The following is a 25,379-nucleotide window of genomic DNA, read 5'->3' as shown; positions in this document are numbered from 1 at the left end:
CGCTCTGGTGTGTGCTGGCATACTCTCTCTCTCTGTCTCCCCAAAGGACTTTGTGGGGTCCTGTCCTCAGTCAGAGCATTCCCTGTGTGTGTGCGGTGTGTCGGTATGGCTGTGTCGACATGGTTGATGAGGAGGCTTATGTGGAGGCGGGGCAGATGCCGATAAATGTGATGTCGCCCCCTGTGGGGCCGACACCAGAGTGGATGGATAGATGGAAGGTATTAACCGACAGTGTCAACTCCTTACATACAAGACTGGATGACGTAACAGCTGTGGGACAGCCGGCTTCTCAGCCCGAGCCTGCCCAGGCGTCTCAAAGGCCATCAGGGGCTCAAAAACGCCCGCTACCTCAGATGGCAGACACAGATGTCGACACGGAGTCTGACTCCAGTGTCGACGAGGTTGAGACATATACACAATCCACTAGGAACATCCGTTGCATGATCTCGGCAATGAAAAATGTGTTACACATTTCTGACATTAACCCAGGTACCACAAAAAAAGGGGTTTTATGTTTGGGGAGAAAAAGCAGGCAGTGTTTTGTTCCCCCATCAGATGAGTGAATGAAGTGTGTGAAGAAGCATGGGTTCCCCCGATAAGAAACTGGTAATTTCTATAAAGTTACTGATGGCGTACCCTATCCCGCCAGAGGATAGGTCACGTTGGGAGATATCCCCTAGGGGGGATAAGGCGCTCACACGTTTGTCAAAAAAGGTGGCACTGCCGTCTTAGGATACGGCCACTTTGAAGGAGCCTGCTGTTAAAAAGCAGGAGGCTATCCTGAAGTCTGTATATACACACTCAGGTACTATACTGAGACCTGCAATTGCCTCAGCATGGATAGTGCTGCTGCAGCGTGGTCTATTACCCTGTCAGGACAGGGATACTATTGCTAACCATAGAGCATATTAAAGATGTCGTCTTATATATGAGGGATGCACAGAGGGATATTTGCCGGCTGGCATCCAGAATTAATGCAATGTCCATTCTGCCAGGAGGGTATTAGGGCACCCGGCAGTGGACAGGCGATGCTGACTTTAGAAGGCACATGAGATTCTGCCTGATAAGGGTGAGGAATTGTTTGGGGATGGTCTCTGGGACCTCGTATCCACAGAAACAGCTGGGAAGGAAAAAATTTACCTCAAGTTTCCTCACAGCCTAAGAAAGCACCGTATTATAAGGTACAGTCCTTTCGGCTTCAGAAAAGCAAGCGGGTTAAAGGCGCTAACTTTCTGCACAGAGACAAGGGAAGAGGGGAAAAGCTGCACCAGACAGCCAGTTCCCAGGATCAAAAATCTTCCCCCGCTTCCTCTGAGTCCACCGCAGGACGCTGGGGCTCCACAGGTAGAGCCAGGTGCGGTGGTGGCGCGTCTCGGGAACTTCAGCGACCAGTGGGCTCGCTCACAGGTGGTTCCCTGGGTTCTGCAAGTAGTATCACAGGGATACAAGCTGGAGTTTCGGGGCGACTCCCCCCTTGCCGTTACCTCAAATCAGTCTTACCTACTGCCCTCGAGGAGAGGTAGTACTGGCGGCAATTCACAAGCTGTACTTCCAGCAGGTGATAATCACGGTACCCTTCCTTCAACAAGGCCGGGGTTACTATTCCACAATGTTTGTTGTACCGAAACCAGACGGTTCGGTGAGACCCATTCTAAAATTGAAATCCTTGAACACTTATATACGAAGGTTCAAGTTCAAAATGGAATCGCTCAGGGCGGTTATTGCAAGCCTGGACGAAGGGGATTACATGGTATCACTGGACATCAAGGATGCTTACCTGCATGTCCCCATTTACCCTCCTCACCAGGAGTACCTCAAAATTGTGGTACAGGACTGTCATTACCAATTCCAGACGTTGCCGTTGGTCTGTCCCCGGCACCGAGGGTATTTACCAAGGTAATGGCCGAAATGATGATACTCCTTCGAAAAAAGGGAGTTATAATATCCCGTACTTGGACGATCTCCTTATAAAGGCGAGGTCCAGGGAACAGTTGTTCGTCGGAGTAGCACTATCTCGGGAAGTGCTACAACAGCACGGCTGGATTCTGAATAGTCCAAAATCGCAGCTGGTTCCTACGACGCGTCTACTGTTCCTGGGTATGGTTCTGGACACAGAACAGGAAAAAGGGTTTCTCCCGGAGGAGAAGGCCAAGGAGTTGTCATCTCTAGTCAGAGACCTCCTAATACAAATACATGGTCGGTGCATCAATGCACGCGAGTCCTGGGAAAGATGGTAGCTTCTTACGAAGAAATTCCATTCGGTAGGTTCCATGCAAGGATCTTCCAGTGGGATCTGTTGGACAAGAGGTCCGGGTCGCATCTTCAGATGCATCGGCTGATAACCCTGTCTCCAAGGGCCAGGGTGTCGCTGTTGTGGTGGCTGCAGAGTGCTCATCTTCTAGAGGGCCGCAGATTCGGCATACAGGACTGGGTCCTGGTGACCACAGATGCCAGCCTTCGAGGCTGGGGGGCAGTCACACAGGGAAGAAACTTCCAAGGACTATGGTCAAGTCAGGAGACTTCCCTACACATAAATATTCTGGGACTAAGGGCCATTCACAATGCCCTAAGTCAGGCTAGACCCCTGCTTCAACACCAGCCGGTGCTGATCCAGTCAGACAACATCACGGCGGTCGCCCATGTAAACCAGCAGGGCGGCACAAGAAGCAGGATGGTGATGGCAGAAGCCACAAGGATTTTCCGATGGGCGGAAAATCATGTGTTAGCACTGTCAGCAGTGTTCATCCCCGGAGTGGACAATTGGGGAGCAGACTTTCTCAGCAGGCACGACCTCCACCCGGGAGAGTGGGGACTTCATCCAGAAGTCTTCAAAATGATTGTACACCATTGGGAAAGGCCACAGGTGGACATGATGGCGTCCTGCCTCAACATAAAGCTAAAAAGATATTGCGCCAGGTCTAGGGACCCTCAGGCGATAGCTGTGGACGCTCTGGTAACACCGTGGGTGTACCAGTCGGTGTATGTGTTCCTTCCTTTGCCTCTCATACCCAAGGTATGGAGAATACTAAGAAGTAGAGGAGTAAGAACTATACTCGTGGTTCCGGATTGGCCAAGAAGAGCTTGGTACCCAGAACTTCAAGAAATGATCTCAGAGGACCCATGGCCTCTGCCGCTCAGACAGGACCTGCTGCAGCAGGGGCCCTGCCTATTCCAAGACTTACCACGGCTGTGTTTGACGGCATGGCGGTTGAACACCGGATCCTAAAGGAAAAAGGCATTCCGGAGGAAGTTATTCCTACGCTGGTTAAGGCTAGGAAAGATGTGATCGCAAAATATTATCACCGCATATGGCAAAAATATGTTGCTTGGTGTGAGGCCAGGAAGGCCCCAACGGAGGAATTTCAACTGGGTCGATTTCTGCACTTCCTACAGTCAGGAGTGACTACGGGCTTAAAATTGGGTTACGTTAAGGTCCAGATTTCGGCTCTGTACATTTTCTTCCAAAAAGAACTGGCTTCACTGCCTGAAGTTCAGACTTTTGTTAAGGGAGTGCTGCATATTCAGCCCCCGTTTGTGCCTCTAGTGGCACCGTGGGATCTCAACGTGGTGTTGGATTTACTGAAGTCGCATTGGGTTGAGCCACTTAAATCCGTAGAGCTAAAATACCTCACGTGGAAAGTGGTCATGCGGTTGGCCTTGGCGTCGGCCAGGCGTGTATCAGAATTGGCGGTTTTGTCATGCAAAAGCCCTTATCTGATTTTCATATGGATAGGGCGAAATTCAGAACTCGTTCCCAATTCCTTCCTAAGGTGGTATCAGCTTTTCATGTGAACCAACCTATTGTGGTGCCTGCGGCTACGTGGGACTTGGAGGACTCCAAGTTACTGGACGTAGTCAGTGCCCTGAAAATATATGTTTCCAGGACGGCTGGAGTCAGGAAAACTGACTCGCTATTTATCCTGTATGCACCCAATAAGCTGGGTGCTCCTGCTTCTAAGCAGACTATTGCTCGCTGGATCTGTAGCACGATTCAACTTGCACATTATGTGGCTGGACTGCCGCACCCTAAATCTGTAAAAGCCCATTCCACAAGGAAAGTGGGCTCTTCTTGGGCAGCTGCCCGAGGGGTCTCGGCTTTACAACTTTGCCGAGCTGTTACTTGGTCGGGTTCAAACATTTTTGCAAAAATCTACAAGTTTGATACCCTGGCTGAGGAGGACCTTGAGTTTGCTCATTCGGTGCTGCAGAGTCATCCGCACTCTCCCGCCCGTTTGGGAGCTTTGGTATAATCCCCATGGTCTTTACAGAGTTCCCAGCATCCACTAGGACGTCGGAGAAAATAAGATTTTACTCACTGGTAAATCTATTTCTCGTAGTCCGTAGTGGATGCTGGGCGCCAACCCAAGTGCGGATTGTCTGCAATACTTGTATATAGTTATTGCCTAACTAAAGGGTTATTGTTATGAGCCATCTGTTAGTGAGGCTCAGTTATATATTTCATACTGTTAACTGGGTATAATATCACGAGTTATACGGTGTGATTGGTGTGGCTGGTATGAGTCTTACCCGGGATTCAAAATCCTTCCTTATTGTGTCAGCTCTTCCGGGCACAGTATCCTTACTGAAGTCTGGAGGAGGGTCATAGTGGGAGGAGCCAGTGCACACCAGGTAGTCCTAAAGCTTTCTTTAGTTGTGCCCAGTCTCCTGCGGAGCCGCTATTCCCCATGGTCCTTACGGAGTTCCCAGCATCCACTACGGACTACGAGAAATAGATTTACCGGTGAGTAAAATCTTATTTTCCACAGCTGGGAGGTTGTTGGAACAGTGAGTGCGCTGTTTCAGATCTCCTTTATTTTTTGATACTAGGGCTGTTCTGCAGGCTAAACCATCTTTCCAGCCTAATGTGGTCTCTAAATTTGGATGATGATGATGAGGCATTGCCTATATGTCAGTAGGACACATTTGAGAAAATTGATGATCTTTAAACCCTGTGATCTCAAAAAAAGCTGCTGACCTGCCTCAGACAATAGCAAGGTAGATCTTTTTGATTCAACAAGCTTACATTCGAGTGAGGGAACCTCTTCCTTACAATGTGGATTGTAATCAAGCAAAAAGGATACAGGTTCATTCTTTTATGGTCAAGGATGGAGGTTGTAGTTGGAAAGTGTTGCACACCGTGACTGTAAATTTACTCATCCAAAGGATGGAAGGAAAAACAGGAATTTTATACTTCTTGAATGTGGGAGACCATCATACAAATTATTTTTCCTCAATGTATAATGATGGAAGTTTAATGGTTTAGAAATTGCCTAATAACCTATTCCATCCCAATATGCATCAACAATTTATTCTCTGTAATCATTGCAGATGTTTTTTCTCCTTGGCATGGTGTTAGCACAAACCTGAGTGTTCCAAACCTACTGTATGTGCCATAGGTTCTGCTCTTATATAGGTGTAATAGCCTTTTACTGATGAGCAAATGATGAAACACCCTAACTTATAAACAACAATCTTAAACTATCTTTATGGCTGTGGAGCCAGTAAGGTATTACTCTTCCTTGTTTCACACAAGGCTTCAGCAAGGTAACTTAATTGTTAAATAGTAATTAACAATCATATTTTTAAAAAATTCTATGGCATCACAGGGTGTCCGCAGTGCCGCAAAAACACAATTCTGCTTTAGTACATGGTATTACATAGATAACAAACACAAAGCAACAACCACTGTGATTTGTTGGGAGGGGAGAGGGAACTTAATACCGTGCTCCATAAACCTGTACTCAACAAGTGCGCTACAGTCGGGATCAGTGTCACTGGTGGAAGGCGAGAACAAAAGCGCACAGGTGCAGGGCTAGCGCTAAGAGAAGAGAACATCAGAAAACAGGATCCTTCCCCTGATGGCTTAGAGAGGGAGGGCTGTAACCAGGAGGGTCACCAAGGGCTGAGTAAGAGTAATGAGGTGGTCTGATTTAACGCTTATGGAAAGGTTAGTTCCTAGTTGCCAACTTTTTGTATTTCCTATCTGGGAGAAGCCTTGAGAGAAGACATTGCTGGCCATTGTGTGGAACAGTCTCACATGTCATTAGATCTCTCTGTATGGTGTAGTGATTCCCCATATTATCTCCCCATCCTGCCCGATTCACTTCGAAGTGGCCGGGATTCAGAAGATCCGCCTACTCTTCTGTGGGGAAGCAGGGGACTACCCGAAGAATCGAGAGTCTCCCGCAACTTCTAGGAGAGTAGGCAAGTACGTGCTAGTCTTAAGGGCTCATGTGGATGGGTGGTGGATTGCCTGAAAGTTCATGCTGGTGCATACAGATAGATATCGTGACACCGTTCATCAGCTGACAAACCACATATTCATTTTCTCTGTTCTGCTATAAACAAGAAATGTTCCTACTAGTAGTTAAAATCTTTAGGATGAATTTAATGAACAGCGATTTGTGGAAATTAATGATTATCAGCATTTTTTTTTGCCACGGTTTTCAAAGGGGTTATTTTTATTAAAAGCAAAACACACGGAGTAACTTCATATTTCCTCATCAGATGTGGAGGTGGATGTAGATGAAATCACAGAAGAGCAAGTTGCTGATCTGAACAAGCAAGCGACCAGTTATGGGATGGCTGAGGGTGACTTTGTCAGGTGAATAGATCTGGAACCAGGCAGTCATGTGTAACCTGCAATGAGCATATATAAGTAAATGAGTTTCATTACACACCTTAGAGACTCTGAATATTTAGAGTTGCTAAGTTGTTCTTTAACATGTTTTGTATGGCGTCAGTCACTTATTGCTAGAAATACAGTCCTGTAAGTTTGCGGAATACTGTTCAGCCCGCTACTATATTTAACACCTGTATTCGATCACATTTGTTTCTTTACCAGTGATGAGCTGTTTTCTCTCTGGTATAGAATTCCCCTATGTCCGTTATTGATTTTATAGTGTGTTTTATGTTTTATAGAATGCTGCGCAAAGATAAGGAGGAATCTGAAGCAATAAAACACGCCAAAGCATTAGAAGAAGAGAAGGCTATGTATTCTGTAAGGATCTGCCCCAAACAGCAGCTCGACGTGGCAGGGTTCATTGCAGCAGGCCTGATACCTTCAGCCAGTAACTTGCCCATCTCATTCCATATAAGCTGGGCTTGCCCCCTACTACACTTCCCAAAACATGCCTTTCAACCCTTGTTTTATTTTGGGTTTGTTCTAAGAGTCCCTGTCAAATTATAAAGTTATTATATACTTCTAGGGACGCCGATCTCGGCGACAGAGGAGGGAGTTCAGAGAAAAACGACTAAAGGGGAGAAAAATTAGCCCTCCCAGGTAACAAATAAAGTATATGTTTTGGGTGTCAAAATTAGTATTAATGATTGAAGCGTTTGAATATAATGACATTTTAACTAAATATGTTCTTCATTGTACAGTTATGCTAGACGAGACAGTCCAACATATGATCCTTATAGGCGGTAAGTAGGATTAGTTATACTGTTCCGTAGCCTAGAGATATTGTTGGTTGATTGTATTGTGAAGTAGTTGGTCCCTAAGCTTCTTATCTTCTTTTACACAGGTCCCAGTCAGACTCTTCATCTGTTTCATGTTCCCGAACGCCAAGTCCAGGGCGAGAGGAGGCTATAACTTTTATAACCAGCTTTGGGGGCAGTGATGAGGAAGCTTCTGGTCCTGCAACCCAGACTACTCCTGCAGGCAGTAGCAGCAAACGGGCCCAACATACACAGGCCCCTGGGACTTCTTCAGGTCGTAAAGAGGCCTCCCGGTCGGTAACTTTCGTTTCTCCCCAGCCGTATGTCGTATGGGTCGGCCTTTACGGGGGAGGGCGGGAGGCCCAGAGTCTTCTGCGTTAGAAGGGCCGGAATTCCCCAACCGGTAATTGGAATGGGGCAGTAATACATTTTGTATATGGCCCTACTGTTTCAATCATCCACAAAAATCGTGCTGTCAAGAGTTCTACGTAAAATATGGATGAGTGCTATTTCAGCTTTTAATGACTTAATTGGTCTTGAAACAGGTAGACCGTTTTTAATATCTTGTGGGTTGGCTATCTAAAATTAAAACTGTGCTGAGACACCAATCCGCTAGGTCACTTATTTAAAAAGGATTTATACGAACAATGTCATCCTATTTGTTTTATAGAATTATTGCACTTTGTTTTAATTAGAAATTATAGTTTTGTTCTGGATGTAAGTTCATGCTGGACTCTCTTCACGTTTCTTATACTGCGTTTAACTGTTCTCTCAGAGATCTTTCCTTTAATGTGCATTTTGGCACACCTCCGTATGTGGATATGTTACCCCTCTTACTACTACTGGTAAAGAGTACAGCCTTTGCACACAAGCTTGGTGGGCAGACACACTGAGCAGGCAGCATGGAGTGAGGATAGAGATGTAAAATATGATGGTTTCCTCTGTTCCTTATCCTATATAAAGAAAATATGGAAACATTGGGCAGCTCTGTGGGTTAATTTACCCCATAAGGAAAATTACAAACATACCGTAAGTCACTGAGGTGTTCTTTGACCCTTTCAAGTCTGAAAGCTAAATGCTTTTATACAGGTCACATACGAAGTTGATTTTAAGAATATTGAGATTCTTACTATAAATTATGGAAGTTAGTACTAAAAAGCACTGAATTAACGACTTCCAGTCTTCCGCTTTCTATGATATTTACAGGAATCTACATATAGGGGGTAATTCAATTGTTTTGCGTGCCCAATCTCCCGTTGAAAGTGACAGGATCGAAGGGAGCAATTCAATAATTTATTTTTTATTTTTTGGTCGCGCTCAGACAGGCCGGGATTAGCCGCATAAAAAGGCTAAACCCGACTAAAGTGCTGAGCGTGACATGAAAAGTGCCATTTGGGCACCCAAACAGGTCACTTTTTTTGTGCATTTCACCTCGCCAGCATGGGGTGCTGCGAGCTGAAATGTCTCCCCGCGACTCAACACACTTGAACGAAGCAACAATTGAATTGCTCTGTTGGGCGCCATATGGAGAAACAATTGAATTCTCACCATATAGTCATTACTTATGTATTATAGGGAGCTTACATCATGAGTGTCAGCACATGATTGCAGAAAGCAGTTCAGGCCATAATTCTACCATGCTGCCTGGGCACTATACTTGGGTTATCAAAGTATTTAAACGATTAAAACATTTTTTATTTTATCTTAATTATAACATGTCTGCTCTCTTACTGGAAGTCTGAATAAAAATGACAATAGTAGTCTTGCTCAGGCTCATGACGGCTCTGCGATTTGACAGTATCTCCTCATGTCTGCTGTCAAATTTTAGACGAAGGTCTTCCTCTTCATCATCCACTTCATCTTCCTCTACCTCGTCGAGCTCTAGGACATCCTCCAGGTCTAGATCTAGTTCAAGATCCAGGCGAGAGAGCTACAGGCGTAGATCTGGATCCCGTTCACGATCCCGAAGATATTCTCGCAGCCCTGTAAGACGTTACTCTGGTGGAGGGGGGACAAGAGACAACAGAAAGTATTCCAGGTCCAGGTCATCAGACCATGATAGATATTATGGAGGGAGACGTCGGTCTCGGTGAGTTGCAGTTAATACCACTAGATGTCTAAATAGATATTGTTTTGTTCTTGTTCACTTGGGTGCGGAGCTTGGATTTATTTATTTTCTCTAACGTCCTAAGTGGATGCTGTGGACTCCGTCAGGACCATGGGGTTTAGCGGCTCCGCAGGAGACAGGGCACAATAATAAAAGCTTTAGGATCAGGTGGTGTGCACTGGCTCCTCCCCCTATGACCCTCCTCCAAGCCTCAGTTAGATTTTTGTGCCCGGCCGAGAAGGGTGCAATCTAGGTGGCTCTCCTGAGCTGCTTAGAATAAAAGTTTAAGTTAGGTTTTTTATTTTCAGTGAGTCCTGCTGGCAACAGGCTCACTGCTACGAGGGACTTAGGGGAGACAAGTAAACTCACCTGCGTGCAGGATGGATTTGCTTCTTAGGCTACTGGACACCATTAGCTCCAGAGGGAGTCGGAACACAGGTCTCACCCTGGGGTTCGTCCCGGAGCCGTGCCGCCGACCCCCCTTGCAGATGCCGAAGTTGAAGAGGTCCAGAGGTCCAGAAACAGGCGGCAGAAGACTTTCAGTCTTCATAAGGTAGCGCACAGCACTGCAGCTGTGCGCCATTGTTGTCAGCACACTTCATACCAGCGGTCACTGAGGGTGCAGGGCGCTGGGGGGGGCGCCCTGGGCAGCAATGTATTATACCTTTTTTATGGCTAAAATACATCACATATAGCCCTTGAGGCTATATGGATGTATTTAACCCCTGCCAGATCTCACAAACTCCGAGAGAAGAGCCCGCCGTTTTAGGGGGCGGGGCCTATTCTCCTCAGCACACGGCGCCATTTTCCTGCTCAGCTCTGCTGTGAGGAAGGCTCCCAGGCTCTCCCCTGCACTGCACTACAGAAACAGGGTTAAAACAGAGAGGGGGGGCACTTATTTGGCGATATGATTACATATGTGAAAATGCTATAAGGGAAAACACTTGTATAAGGGGTTGTCCCTGTATAATTATAGCGTTTTTGGTGTGTGCTGGCAAACTCTCCCTCTGTCTCCCCAAAGGGCTAGTGGGGTCCTGTCCTCTATCAGAGCATTCCCTGTGTGTGTGCTGTGTGTCGGTACGTGTGTGTCGACATGTAGGAGGACGATGTTGGTGAGGAGGCGGAGCAAATTGCCTGTATTGGTGATGTCACTCTCTAGGGAGTCGACACCGGAATGGATGGCTTATTTAGGAATTACGTGATAATGTCAACACGATGCAAGGTCGGTTGACGACATGAGACGGCCGGCAAACAAATTAGTACCTGTCCAGGCGTCTCAGACACCGTCAGGGGCTTGTAAAAACGCCCATTTACCTCAGTTGGTCGACACAGACACGGACACTGACTTCAGTGTCGACGGTGAAGAAACAAACGTATTTTCCTTTAGGGCCACACGTTACATGTTAAGGGCAATGAAGGAGGTGTTACATATTTCTGATACTACAAGTACCACAAATAAGGGTATTATGTAGGGTGGGAATAATCTACTTGTAGTTTTTCCTGAATCAGATAAATTAAAGTGTGTGATGATACGTGGGTTTCCTCCGATAGAAAATTATTGGAGGTATACCCTTTCCCGCCAGAAGTGAGGGCGAGTTGGGAAACCCACCTTAGGGTGGATAAGGCGCTCACACGCTTATAAAAACAAGTGGCGTTACCGTCTCCAGATACGGCCGCCCTCAAAGAGCCAGCTGATAGGAAGCTGAAAAATATCCTAAAAAGTATATACACACATACTGGTGTTATACTACGACCAGCAATCGCCTCAGCCTGGATGTGCAGCGCTGGGGGGGCTTGGTCGGATTTCCTGACTGAAAATATTGATACCCTTGACAGGAACAATATTTTATTGACTATAGAGCATTTTAAGGATGCATTTCTATATATGCGAGATGCGCAGAGGGATATTTGCATTCTGGCATCAAGAGTAGATGTGATGTCCATATCTGCCAGACGATGTTTATAGACACGACAGTGGTCAGGTGATGCAGATTCCAGACGGCACATGGAAGTATTGCCGTATAAAGGGGCGGTCCATCGGACCTGGTGGCCATGGCAACAGCTGGAAAATCCACTTTTGTTACCCCAAGTCACATCTCAGCAGAAAAGGACACAGTCTTTTCAGTCTCAGTCCTTTCGTACCCATAAAGGCAGGCGGGCAAAAGGCCAGTCATATCTGCCCAGGGTTAGAGGAAAGGGAAGAAGACTGCAGCAGGCAGCCCATTCCCAGGAACAGAAGTCCTCCACAGCTTCTGCCAAGTCCGCAGCATGACGCTGGGGCCATACAAGCGGACTCAGGTGCGGTGGGGGGTCATCTCAAGAGTTTCAGCACGCAGTGGGCTCACTCGCAAGTGGACTCCTGGATCCTACACGTAGTATCCCAGGTGTACATTGGAAATTCGAGACGTCTTCCCCTCACAAGTTCCTGAAGTCTGCTTTACCAACGTCTCCCTCCGACAGGGAGGCAGTATTGGAAAAAAATTCACAGGCTGTATTCCCAGCAGGTGATAATCAAAGTACCCCTCCTACAACAAGGGAAGGGGTATTATTCCACACTATATTGTGGTACTGAAGCCAAACGGCTCGGTGAGATCTAAAAGATTTGAACAATTACATACAAGGGTTCAAATCAAGATGGAGTCACTCAGAGCAGTGATAGCGAACCAGGACGATATGGTGTCACTGGATATCAGGGACGCTTACCTACATGTCCAAATTTTGCCCTTCTCACCAAGGGTATCTCAGGTTCGTGGTACAGAACTGTCACTATCAGTTCAGACGCTGCCGTTTGGATTGTCCACGGCACCCCGGGTCTTTACCATGGTAATGGCCGAAATGATGATTCTTCCTAAAAGAAATATGGACGCTTTCCTGATAAGGGCAAGGTCCAGAGAACAGTTGGCGGTCGGAGTAGCACTATCTCAAGTAGTTCTACGACAGCACGAGTGGATTCTAAATATTCCAAAATCGCAGCTTTTTCCGACGACACGTCTAATGTTCCTAGGAATGATTCTGGACACAGTCCAGAAAAGGATGTTTTCTCCCGGAGAAGAAGACCAGGGAGTTATCCGAGCTAGTCAGGAACCTCCTAAAACCAGGAAAAGTATCAGTGCATCATTGCACAAAGGTCCTGTGAAAAATGGTGGTTTCTTACAAAGCGATCCCATTCGGTAGATTTCACGCAAGAACCTTTCAGTGGAATCTGCTGGGAAAATGGTCCGGATCGCATCTTCAGATGCATCAGCGGATAACCCTGTCTCCAAGGACAAGGGTGTTTTCTTCTGCGGTGGCTGCAGAGTGCTCATCTATGAAAGGGCCGCAGATTCGACATTCAGGACTGGGTCCTGGTGACCACGGATGCCAGCCTGAGTGGCTGGGGAGCAGTCACACAAGGAAAAAATTTCTAGGGAGTGTGATCAAGTCTGGAGACTTCTCTCCACATAAATATACTGGAGCTAAGGGCAATTTACAAGGCTCTAAGCTTAGCAAGACCTCTGCTTCAAGGTCAGCCGGTATTGATCCAGTGGGACAACATCACGGCAGTCGCCCACGTAAACAGACAGGGCGGCACATGAAGCAGGAGGGAAATGGCAGAAACTGCAAGGATTCTTCGCTGGGCGAAAAATCATGTGATAACACTCTCAGCAGTGTTAATTCCGGGAGTGGAAAACTGGGAAGCAAACTTCCTCAGCAGGCATAACCTCCACCCGGGAGAGTGGGGACTTCAGCGGGAAGTCTTCCACATGATTGTAAACCGTTGGGAAAAACCAAAGGTGGACATGATGGCGTCCCGCCTGAACAAAAAACTAGACAAATATTGCGCCAGGTCAAGGGACCCTCAGGCAATAGCGGTGGACGCTCTGGTAACACTGTGGGTGTACCAGTCAGGGTATGTGTTCCCTCCTATGCATCTCATACCAAAAGTACTGAGAATCATAAGAAGGAGATGAGTAAGAACGATACTCGTGGTTCCGGATGGGTCAAGAAGGACTTGGTACCCGGAACTTCAAGAGATGCTCACGGAAGAACCGTGGCCTCTACCTTTAAGAAAGGACCTGCTCCAGCAGGGGCCTTGTCTGTTCCAAGACTTACCGCGGCTGCGTTTGACGGCATGGCAGTTGAACGCCGGATCCTGAAAGGGCATTCCAGATGAAGTCATCCCTACCCTGGTCGAAGCCAGGAAGGATGTAACCGCAAAACATTTTCACCGCATTTGGCGAAAATATGTTGCGTGGTGTGAGGCCAAGAAGGTCCCTACAGAGGAATTCCAACTGGGTCGTTTCCTACATTTCCTGAAAACAGGACTGTCTATGGGCCTAAAATTAGGGTCCATTAAGGTTCAAATTTCGACCCTGTCAAATTTCTTCCAGAAAGAACTGGCTTCAGTGCCTGAAGTTCAGACGTTTGTAAAAGGGGTACTGCATATACAGCCTCCTTTTGTGCCCCCAGTGGCACCTTGGGATCTCAATGTTGGTTTGAGTTTCCTAAAGTCACATTGGTTTGATCCACTCACCACTGTGGAATTAAAATATTTCACATGGAAGGTGAAGATTCTATTAGCCCTGGCTTCAGCCAGGCGTGTGTCAGAATGGGCGGCTTTATCATATAAAAGCCCTTACTTAATTTTTCATTCTGACAGGGCAGAATTGAGGACTCGTCCTCAATTTCTCCTTAAGGTGTTTTCTGTTTTTCACATGAACCAACCTATTGTGGTACCTGCGGCTACTAGGGACTTGGAGGACTCCAAGTTACTTGACGTTGTCAGGGCCCTGAAAATATATGTTTCCAGGACGACTGGAGTCAGAAAATCTGACTCGCTGTTTAGCCTGTATGCACCCAACAAGATGGGTGTTCCTGCTTCTAAGCAGACGATTGCTCGCTGGATTTGTAGTACAATTCAGCTTGCACATTCTGTGGCAGGCTTGCCACAGCCAAAATCAGTAAAAGCCCATTCCACAAGGAAGTGGGCTCATCTTGGGCGGCTGCCCGAGGGGTCTCGGCTTTACAACTTTGCCGAGCTGCTACTTGGTCAGGGGCACACCCTGACTGAGGAGGACCTGGAGTTTCTCTCATTCGGTGCTGCAGAGTCATCCGCACTCTCCCGCCCGTTTGGGAGCTTTGGTATAATCCCCATGGTCTTTACGGAGTTCCCAGCATCCACTAGGACGTCGGAGAAAATAAGATTTTACTCACTGGTAAATCTATTTCTCGTAGTCCGTAGTGGATGCTGGGCGCCCATCCCTAGTGCGGATTGTCTGCAATACTTGTACATAGTTATTGTTACAAAAATCGGGTTATTCTTGTTGTGAGCCATCTTTTCAGAGGCTCCTTCGTTGTTATCATACTGTTAACTGGGTTCAGATCACAGGTTGTACGGTGTGATTGGTGTGGCTGGTATGAGTCTTACCCGGGATTCAATATCCTTCCTTATTATGCACGCTCGTCCGGGCACAGTATCCTAACTGAGGCTTGGAGGAGGGTCATAGGGGGAGGAGCCAGTGCACACCACCTGATCCTAAAGCTTTTATTATTGTGCCCTGTCTCCTGCGGAGCCGCTAAACCCCATGGTCCTGACGGAGTCCCCAGCATCCACTACGGACTACGAGAAATAGAATTATCGGTAAGTAAATTCTTATTTTTTTTCATCATAATTTTTGGTTTTTCTGTAGAAGTCGCTCACGGACACCTGACAGATACAGTCGTGGTGGAAGGAACAGTGGGCGTCCACAAGGCAGTAGCCAAAGCAGCCTTTCCAGGACCCCTTCTCCAAATCGAGAGAGGGGGGCAGGAAGGACAGTATCCCCAGCACTGGGGGAGCGATTGAAAAGGTGAAAACAGTATCTTGAACTTGCGCAAGCTAGGCACATGAGTAAGGAGTCACTCTTCAGGAGCATTGTAGTAGTATTATTATTTATTGTTTTATTTTTATTTTTTGTCTAAAACTAAAACAAATTTTAGTTTAAAGGCGTTTTCTAGTTACTCAGATTGTATAAACCACTTGGCTTTTCTTAAATTTAACAGGAAAACATATTTGAGAAAGGGGAGTTATCAGGTGGCATTTACTAAAGCTAGGGCATATTGCTCAAAATGCGTTGTGCAACTTCATCCCTAACTATGATGCAAACGTTGAATGGAAACCTGCTACATACGAGATGTGACTATTAAATAACGAGATTGTACTTGTAAACAATAAACCGTACTGCGTGAGTTAGAAGGGAGTGTGGGAACGCTGACCTTGGACTATCCAAAAACTGTTTTGTATGTTTCATCCCTCTCACACAGATACAGTATTTCAAAGAAGTTTTTCCCGTGTGTCGCAAAAATGCTTAGTTCAAAAGTAAAACAGTGTTAACTTTTTAGTCAAACAAAACACAGACCGAATCTTTCCGTATGCTAACCAAGGCTTATGGGTCAGATTGTATGTCACGTGTACATGTGTTTGAGTGGCACATAAAAATTTAGGGGGTTATCCAATTGTATGTGAAGAAACATTGGGCATGAAAAACGGATTTTCATGATTTTTCACCTGTTTTTTTTTTTTTTTACAGGCTTTCCAGTTTGGTCGCTAGTAAAAAAAAAAAAAAAAAAAAAAACCCAAAAAAACATTCTCTCTTCAGGGAAACCTTTGTGTTTTCAGTAGGGGATCAGTAAGAGATCCCAGCGGTTAGGAGACGGACACCGGGAGATCCCGGCGGCAAGCGCAAAATGTCCCCTCGCGAAGTCGCTGCGCTTGCCACGCTTCGGGCCCGGGTGGCATGGACCACTACCCTAGAGGAGTATCCAGCCGGCGGTCAGGACTCTGACCGCCGGTATTTCAGCTGGTGTCGGGATTCCGGCGTCTGTATCCTGACCGCCGGGATCCCGACAGGCAGTCAATTGAGTGCCTCCCTTCAGTAAAAACGGCCCATTTTCATCCTGTTTCCAGGGATTTGGTTTCACCTGCCTGAGGCAGGTGTAACAAAATCCTTGATGAGTTGGCACAAGCCGAGACTTTACAGGGCTAATTGGATACCCCCCTCAGTGACTGTCATGACAATGTTGAAGATGATGAACATCTTGGAAGACCTTGCACATCAAAAACAAATGTAAATGTGGAAAAAACTTTAGAAAATGTTTTAATTGACTGACTCCGCATCAGAATGGTAGAAGAAATGGTAAACATAAACAAAGAAGCTGTTAGACAAGTTCTGCATCAAGATCTTATTCATGCTTGCCTACCTGACCCTCTCCATGAGGGAGAAAATGCTCTGTTCCTGGACTTTCCTGGTAATGTATGATTGCCATCACCGGTGGTGAGCTAGGTAATTGATAAGAAAGGCGTTTCACCACAGGTGATGGCAATCCTACATTACCAGGAAAGTCCAGGAGCAGAGCATTTTCTCCCTCATGGAGAGGGTCAGGTAGGCAAGTATGATCTTATTATGATAAAAGTCTGTGCTAAGGTGGTTTCAAGGCTTCCCACTGCCGAGCGGAAAGAGAATAGAAAGTGAATTTGTACAGACAAATTCAATCGGATTCACATTTTTTAGATAAAGTGATGAAACATTGATCTTCCAGTAGGATCTTGAGACAAAACACCAGTCCATGCAGTGGAAACTGCCATCCTCTCAAAGCAATTCCAAACTCAAAGCCATGTTAGTGGTTTTCTTTCATACCAAGGGTGTTATTTTGGCAGACTGTGTACCAGGAGGCGCAACAGTGAATCTGCATTACTACAAAAATGTTATAGAATTTTTTTGGGGCAAGAATCAGAAGAAATAGGCCAGAGTTGTGGGGAAAATGGTTATTCATCAGGACGATGCACCAAGCCACACAGCTCTCTCGGTGAAGCAGTTTTGGCAGAGAAACAGGTTGCAGTGATAGAACACCCGCCATTCTCACCAGACCTAGCACCATGTCACTACTTTCTTTTCCCTAAAGTCAAATCTGTACTCATGAGAACCCATTTTGCATTGGTTACTGAGGTAAAGAATAAAACAGCGCTGTTGAGACAGCTGACAGATGAGCTTCAGCACGGCTGTGACCAATGAAAAATAAGAATGCAGCGGTGTGTGGTTGCAGAAGGGGAGTTCCATAGAGGAGGAATGGAATTCAAATGTACTAATCTATAAATTTGGCGAAGCTATTTTTTTGTGAGAGTAACTAAACCGATTTTGATGGTTCAGGTGGTATTCAATAGGGTGTGTGATGTAGATGTGCAGTAAGGTCACAACATTTTGCTAAGTAGTCAGGTTGTTAAAGAATAACACGTCAAAGTTGTGCTTTTTTGCCATAGAAAAAGCATTGAGTGAGGGACGCTTTTTCCCTTTGGATTATATTGCAGCAAAGCTCTTGCCAATTTTTTTCTGCCCTAAATTCAGTTGATCTAACAAATTCTTTGTAAGTACTGTCTCCCAAAAGTTTACTCTGCTGGTATACAGTAAACTTTAGATGAATGCATTGTAGAACACACAAGACATTACTTATTTTTATTTTTTTAATGCTTGATGTCAGGCAACGCGGTTGACTAGTGTTAATATAATCGCAAGTTATAGCATCAATCTCGTTATTGAATAGCCATACCTCGTAGTGTAATGAATAAGTTAAACTCTGTACAGGGTAACATGCAGTAAGAATGAGTGATTGGATTTTGGTGTTCCAGAAGATCATATGCAGGAGAGTTAGCACATGTTAGCGAGGAAAAGTGATAATGGAACACATAAAGGCGTTGGGTTTCTAATCTTTTTCCTTTTTCTCATTCCACTAGGCCTGAACTTGCAGTTTGCAGAGAAAGTGGATCAGCCAAAGTCAGTAAGAATTTTACCGCCTTGTTGATTCACGCAGGATGCGGTGTTGTGGTTAGCGAGCGGGGGCGTATATTATACAGGCTGTAGCGCACATCCACCTCTATAATGCGCAGTGTGTTTGTTAGCTGCAATCTGCTTATAAACCGACCATAGACATTCGGAAGTGCAGTAGTACTTTGTATTTTTTTTAAGTCAACCGTAGTTTCTCTAGTGATGTGTAGCAACATAATAGTAATAGTCTTGCACAAAGAAGCAAAAGTATATATTGGCATTGTATTAAGTGTTCAGCAATTAAGCATCACCCATTGGTAATAGTCTTAACAGCACATACAGGTCGTGTTTGTACAAGTTTTGTTAACCATTCCCCCTCCAGGCTTTATTTTAAATATTGGTAACACAACGTATTGTTTGTTTTTTAACCAGTTGTTTTCTCCTTGCAGCTATTCTCTCCTGTGTAACTCATGCCTACAACCTCTCTAGTATTACTGTTGCCACCCGTGCTTATTCTTTAATTTTCCTAATTATTTCTAGACTAAATTGACGCCAAAAGAGAAACTGAAACTCCGCATGCAGAAAGCCCTAAACAAGCAGTGTGAGTATATTTAGGAAAATGCAGAGAGGTTTATGTTATAACTTATAGATAATATTAAACCATTGCTGTGGCCAAATTGTACACCCCAGGTGTATGGTCACACAATCATTTGCAACTTCTGTCCATGGCTGTATTGTAAATGTGCTCCTTTGTTGAGTTTTGACACGAAGGCCAGGGAGGAGGGGTGGGGGGGGAGGTGCGGTCACCAGCCTTGCAAGGTGTCAGAGCCGCTTCCCCGCTGCAGGACCACCGTCTTGAGATGAGGTTGTACAGCAGGGCACTGCGCCTTTGCGGTCTCAATCGCAGCACGCCGCACACCCCTAACGATGGCCTGACTGTGTGTTATCTGTAGAGACTGCAGGAAAGTGCTAGTGTGTAACAAACCGTTACGTCATTGAAATACTGAGTGATCGGGGTTAAAATGCCGCTATTTTCTTCATGTCCTGATCGCTTTCATGGTGGTCTTTGCTTTGTTTGCAGACAAAGCGGATAAGAAAGCGGCACAGGAGAAGATCATACAGCAGGAGCATGAACGCCAGGTAGCTCTCCAGCAGGCAATCACATTGCCCTGTCCATCTTAGTATGCTCATGCCTGATAGGAAGCTACGTACAGCGATATGAAACCTGATTTTTCTTTCATTCTCCAGGAGCGTGAAGATGAACTACGAGCCATGGCGAGGAAGATCCGCATGAAGTGAGTGAAATCCAGTCTAGAATTGGGTTCTGTGTATGGAATATGATCACTTCTGGGTGTATTTCCCAGTGATTGAGGATATAAATTTGGAATAACATTGCTGATGGTGTACAGGGGTTTAGCTGAGGCTGGGCTGTTGGGTACATGCTGCGTGTTATGGATTTGGAGTTAAACACTAGAGATAAATATAGATTTTAAAAACCTTTGATGATCAAGCAGCTTGCTCTGACTACTGTAAGGCAGAGTAACACCAACCAATCCAATCTTTCCTGCAGAGAGCGAGAGCGCAGGGAGAGAGAGCGCGACGAGTGGGAGAGGCACTACACCAGGAGCCGATCGCCATCACCGAGACACAGTGAGTGCGGTCTGTTAGGATGAGGCATGCTTATCCCTGTGTTTTTACTGTCCTCATTGAATTTATTCCTTTACTTTTGCTTCTTCGGACTACTTGAGAATCCACAGAAACAGTTGCTAATCTTGATACCGAATAAAGTGATTATTTCAACACACAGTTTGCATTTGTACAGTATTTGTGACTTGTTTAATGTATGTTCCTTGATTTCCATAAAACTCATTGCAAGAATTCTCTCGTCCTCCTACAGGTCGGGAGTACAGCTCTTCCAAAAGGTAAGATTGCCCCAACTCAATTAGTTTATCTTGATAAATAATACATTATTTTACTGTTATATCATGTGGCCAGCACAGTTGGTGTAGTGGTTAGTATTTCTGAGGTCATGAGCTCAGTTCCATGACCAAGGCATTATTTGTGTGGTGCATGTATGTTTTTCCCATGTTTTGTGTTGGCTCCAGATTCCTCCCATACTCCAAAAACATACTGGTGGGTTATTTAGCTGCTGACCCTAGTGTGTGTATATGTCTGGTAGAGCATACTAATTGTAAGCTCCACTGGGGCAGTGACTGCCCGAAACATTCCCTGTAGAGTGCTGTGGAGTATGTTTGCATTACATAAGTAACTTTTAATAAATATTTTATTTGGGAACTTCTTCCTGATGTGCTACAATGAAGTAGAACCAGTGTTTAGTGTTTTTGTACAAGTATGAGTGATAAGTGACGTACAGTGCCCTGATTGCTTGCCTTGTATATATGCAGAGCGATTTTCAAAAGCTGAATACATACTATAAGATTATTGGTCTGATATGGCTTTGTTGGAACTAAAATCTGGTGATGTCTTGGAGCAAATGATAATCATTTTCTCCCAAAAGCTGGAAAACGGACATACTGTTATTTTTGGATAAATTAGTTAAATCAAACAGATTTAACCAATTAGTCTGGCCATTTATTGTCTGTTTTCCAGTGTTTGGGAGCAAATGGTCAATTGTCATGACCAGATTTTCATTTTCAACTGAATGGATTGGACGTAATGTTATAGTGTTTATCCAACTGGTGCATACACACGGTGCGATGTAACCTTTACTATTTTGACTATATAATCAAAATCGTAAGGAAAGTTAGTGCAAATCGCACAGTGTGTACACAGCTTGCGATACCGATGCGTGCTTCCGTGGGGTCGGTATCGCAGGAGGCAAGCCAATTTTGACTATTGTGTGCAATCTAGCACAAAGTATAGTCAAAATTGGCACTTAATCAAAATCTCACATACTTGAGATGTTGACTATCGGTGATTCAGGGCTCCGGGGAGTACAGGGAAAATGGCCAAGTCAAAATCAGAGAGAGAGACAATATCTCAACGTATGTAAGCACCAACACTTGACGAAGCCAGGTAATTATTTTTTGTTTCATATGTTAAATGGCACGGTTTCATTCTAGTTTATCTGAACTCTGTAGACATTCTTCAGTCTGTTAAATAAATGATGTTAATGAAAAATGAAACCTATATACAGAAGTAATCAGAATTTTGTTTAAGACATACTAGTGGGCGGTATTCAATTCTTTTCTCCCCCTTCCACACCTGTGCTGTTTCTGCTGACAGGCGTGGTATAATCCTTTTAGCTTGATACCCCGTGGTAGCGAGGGCACCCAACCCTTAACGCAGCTAAACCTGATTACTATGGGCGCGATAACAGGGATCACTTTAGAAAGGAGATAGGGCGTGATATATTATTTGAATACCACCCACTATATACTGCATCAATGGTTCCCAAACATGATCCTTAAGGCTTGATCACATGTGGTATAATTAGTGCCTCAGTTAATTTGATTTAACGATCTGTGCTTAATCATGGGAATCCTTAAAATTTGGACTTGCTAGGGTGTCTTGACCAGGTTTGGGAACCACTGCTACATACAAATCATTTAAAATGAAACCTTTTGTAACAAAGCATGGTAAGTGAATGAACCTGTAAACACAGGGTTCTATGAGGGGAGCACATTAAGTACACATGGTTCTACAGTGGGCGGGGGTGCTCATTAAGTAGGGTTCTGTCGGAGAGTTCAAAAGCAAATAGCACACATTCCTGCAGGGAGACTTTTGTGAACACACAAATGCACCTTTTTTCCATACCCTGTGTACTAGATCTAAAATATTTATATATAAATCCTATGGTATATGGTTACACACAATGAACATATTAGCAAATATACAATTTAGAGAGTACTTAATAAAAGTGTGCCATTGCAGATACTCTGCTTTAGTGACACTTCTCCCTCCCCCTTGTACAGGCAGTGTACTCGCTGTAAAGGTCAACAGAGTGTCTGAATTTTCACACTTTGGGGGGAATGCAAATGTTTGAAAAGTCAGTTGGATGTGTGTTTTTCCTGTCTATTAGATGGGGAAAAAACACACCCAACTGACTTTTCAAACAATTGAATATCCCCCAGTGCGTTGCAATCTGTGCTTTGTATGAAAATAATTGAGGTTCTTTCTTTAACAGGAGATCACGCTCAAAATCCAGAAGTCCCCATCATCGGCATTAACACTCCAAGTTTTGATTTTGTTCTTGTATTATATTGTCAGATATATTCAGAATGACTTTAGCCAGTGTCATGTTGCTCCATTTACTGGTACACATGATACACAGTAGGAGAGCGTGTTCCATGAAGCTCCTGTCACCCAGTGGAGACTGCCATCTGTTGAGCTGAGCAGTGCCACCTAGTGTTTCACTAGGTATCTGACATCCTTGTTACTCCAAAACAGCTGTTTTCACAGTGCGCTAGGTAAAGTGCACTTATCTGCAGAGAGGCGCTATGAGTCCTATTTTAGCATTGGACACAATGTTGGTCTATTTTCTGTTTTATTTTTCCAGGTGCCATAAGTATGGCAAATCTTTTCTGTATTCTTGACCACTTCTTAGTAGGTGATGCTTCAAAATCCGAATGATTCATCTGGTGCAGACCTATTGTGTCTTGTACGGTAGTTGTGAAATGACTGGCAGGTGTCTGTGGGTATAAATGCACACACTTTTTTCTTTTTTTTTTTTATTCTTTTTTTTTTTTCTTTTCTTTGTCTGCTGGTTCCTTTATGGGTTTTATCAGTAATTGTGTAATCGCACTGCTGTATGAATGTTATACCATGCTAGAATAACAAAGTGATTCAATCTAATAACTCAAATGCTGTGATGTAATGACTGACAATTATTTCAGTTAGATTGTTCACTTATAGCTACCTGCAGCCACAGAGTGGATTGTATATTATAGCAATTTGTCATAGTTGCCACTTACGTTCCTTATTTTACTGTACATGTAAATAAATTGAATTTGTTTTTGTAATGATGAAGTCCTTTGTTATCCACCCATGTGGGACTGATTATACCACCAGACCTTACTTATGCTTTTTGTGCACTCTTACACACTTGAGAATTCATATACAATCCCTTAAAAGTTATTTTACCAGTTTTTACTAATCTGTTCCCCAAGAGGTATCGGAGGGTGGCAGCTATTGTTCCTGGGACTCCATCACTCATAATGAACCCTGGGGCCAAGTCATACTGCAGACTGGGCTTGTGAGCTGAGGACCAGGAAAAAGTTGCAGCTGCGATGGTTTGGCTTTTAAATCCATGTTTGATCAATATTTGGCCATTACATTTTGCAAAATACTTAAGGTGGGACGGCTTAGTTGGGAAATGGCTTTGAATAGCAAACTATGGGGTCTTGCCATGGGTTTTTCTATGGGGTTAAGGTCTGTCCTCTAGACCAGTGGTTCCCAAGTACCCCCAACAGTTTGTGTTTTCCAGGTCACCAAGCAGTTGAACAGGTGTATTCATTACTCACTGACACATTTTAAAAGACCAACAGGTGGAGCTAATTATTTCACTTGCAATCCTGTGAGGGTACCTGGAAAATATGAACTGTTGGGGGGTACTTGAGGACCACGGTTGGGAACCACTGATCTTAGACCCTTGGAGATGTAAACTGTAACTTAATAAAGTAGTTGCTCTGGCTGTGGGGATAAAAAGATTATTTTTTATCTTGTTGCCAGACTTCCTACTGTTGGAACACCGCACACAGACATCCCTTTATGTCCTCTGATAAACACTACTAGAGAAATATGGTAAATGTCTGACAAGAGCTTTAGTGCCACGTACAGTAGGCGGCAGGGCAAATATGGGATGCTAAGCATACTGAAAGCAAGGGCTTTCTCTTCACATAACTTCTCAGATTTCACAGGGTCACTGTGCCTTGCAATATGCTTGCTGTAATGTGTGGTTAGGAATTTACTGAATTTTAATTCCTTTTTCTCTTACGTCCTAGAGGATGCTGGGTACTCCGTAAGGACCATGGGGTATAGACGGGCTCCGCAGGAGACATGGGCACCTAAAGAGAACTTTTCCTATGGGTGTGCAATGGCTCCTCCCTCTATGCCCCTCCTCCAGACCTCAGTCAGATTCTGTGCCCAGAGGAGAAGGGTGCACTGCAGAGAGCTCTCCTGAGTTTTCTGTAGAAAAAGAATTTTTGTTAGGTTTTTTATTTTCATGGAGTCCTGTTGGCAACAGGCTCCCTGCATCGTGGGACTGAGGGGAGAGAAGCAGACCTACTTAACTGATAGGCTCTGTTTCTTAGGCTACTGGACACCATTAGCTCCAGAGGGAGTCGGAACACAGGTCTCGCCCTGGGGTTCGTCCCAGAGCCGCGCCGCCGTCGTCCTCACAGATGCCGGAAGATAGAAGCCGGGTGAGTATGAGAAGATAGAAGACATCTCAGGCGGCAGAAGACTTCAGATCTTCGCGCCATTGCTCCCAGGCACACAACACAGAGGCAGCACTGATGGGTGCAGGGGGGCGCCCTGGGCAGCAATAATCCTCAATTTCTCTGACGTCCTAGTGGATGCTGGGAACTCCGTAAGGTCCATGGGGAATAGCGGCTCCGCAGGAGACTGGGCACATCTAAAGAAAGCTTTAGGACTATCTGGTGTGCACTGGCTCCTCCCCCTATGACCCTCCTCCAAGCCTCAGTTAGATTTTTGTGCCCGACCGAGCAGGGTGCAATCTAGGAGCTCTCCTGAGCTTCTTAGAAAAAGTTAGTTTTAGGTTTTTTATTTTCAGTGAGACCTGCTGGCAACAGGCTCACTGCATCGAGGGACTAAGGGGAGAAGAAGCGAACCTGCCTGCTTGCAGCCAGCTTGGGCTTCTTAGGCTACTGGACACCATTAGCTCCAGAGGGACCGAACACAGGCCCAGCCTCGGAGTCCGGTCCCAGAGCCGCGCCGCCGGCCCCCTTACAGAGCCAGAAGCAAGAAGAGGTCCGGAAAATCGGCGGCAGAAGACATCAGTCTTCACCAAGGTAGCGCACAGCACTGCAGCTGTGCGCCATTGCTCCTCATGCACACCACACACTCCGGTCACT

At 45.2% G+C, this 25,379-nt stretch overlaps 1 protein-coding gene across 3 annotated transcripts in view; it reads left to right on the top strand.

Moving 5' to 3' along the window:
* CLASRP (CLK4 associating serine/arginine rich protein) overlaps window positions 1-23,306 on the top strand; it is a 94,808-nt gene extending 71,502 nt beyond the window's left edge. For 2 of the 3 annotated variants that reach the window (XM_063937581.1, XM_063937580.1), the window contains 14 exons: window positions 6,508-6,604; window positions 6,922-7,000; window positions 7,209-7,282; window positions 7,384-7,425; window positions 7,527-7,733; window positions 9,269-9,529; window positions 15,217-15,375; window positions 18,294-18,333; window positions 18,865-18,925; window positions 19,406-19,464; window positions 19,573-19,619; window positions 19,895-19,974; window positions 20,222-20,246; window positions 22,472-23,306. In XM_063937581.1, coding sequence (XP_063793651.1) covers window positions 6,508-6,604; window positions 6,922-7,000; window positions 7,209-7,282; window positions 7,384-7,425; window positions 7,527-7,733; window positions 9,269-9,529; window positions 15,217-15,375; window positions 18,294-18,333; window positions 18,865-18,925; window positions 19,406-19,464; window positions 19,573-19,619; window positions 19,895-19,974; window positions 20,222-20,246; window positions 22,472-22,514 — 1,274 coding nt within the window. In that variant the 3' untranslated portion in view covers window positions 22,515-23,306. Of the gene's footprint in view, window positions 1-6,507; window positions 6,605-6,921; window positions 7,001-7,208; window positions 7,283-7,383; window positions 7,426-7,526; window positions 7,734-9,268; window positions 9,530-15,216; window positions 15,376-18,293; window positions 18,338-18,864; window positions 18,926-19,405; window positions 19,465-19,572; window positions 19,620-19,894; window positions 19,975-20,221; window positions 20,247-22,471 lie in introns of those variants that run through there. The other variant, XR_010183117.1, reaches the window with a different exon arrangement.
* Window positions 23,307-25,379: the final 2,073 nt, after the last annotated feature.

Source organism: Pseudophryne corroboree, chromosome 8 (genome assembly GCF_028390025.1).
Source record: "Pseudophryne corroboree isolate aPseCor3 chromosome 8, aPseCor3.hap2, whole genome shotgun sequence".
Classification (NCBI taxonomy): Eukaryota; Metazoa; Chordata; class Amphibia; order Anura; family Myobatrachidae; genus Pseudophryne; species Pseudophryne corroboree.
This window is presented reverse-complemented; position numbering and strand designations above follow the sequence as displayed.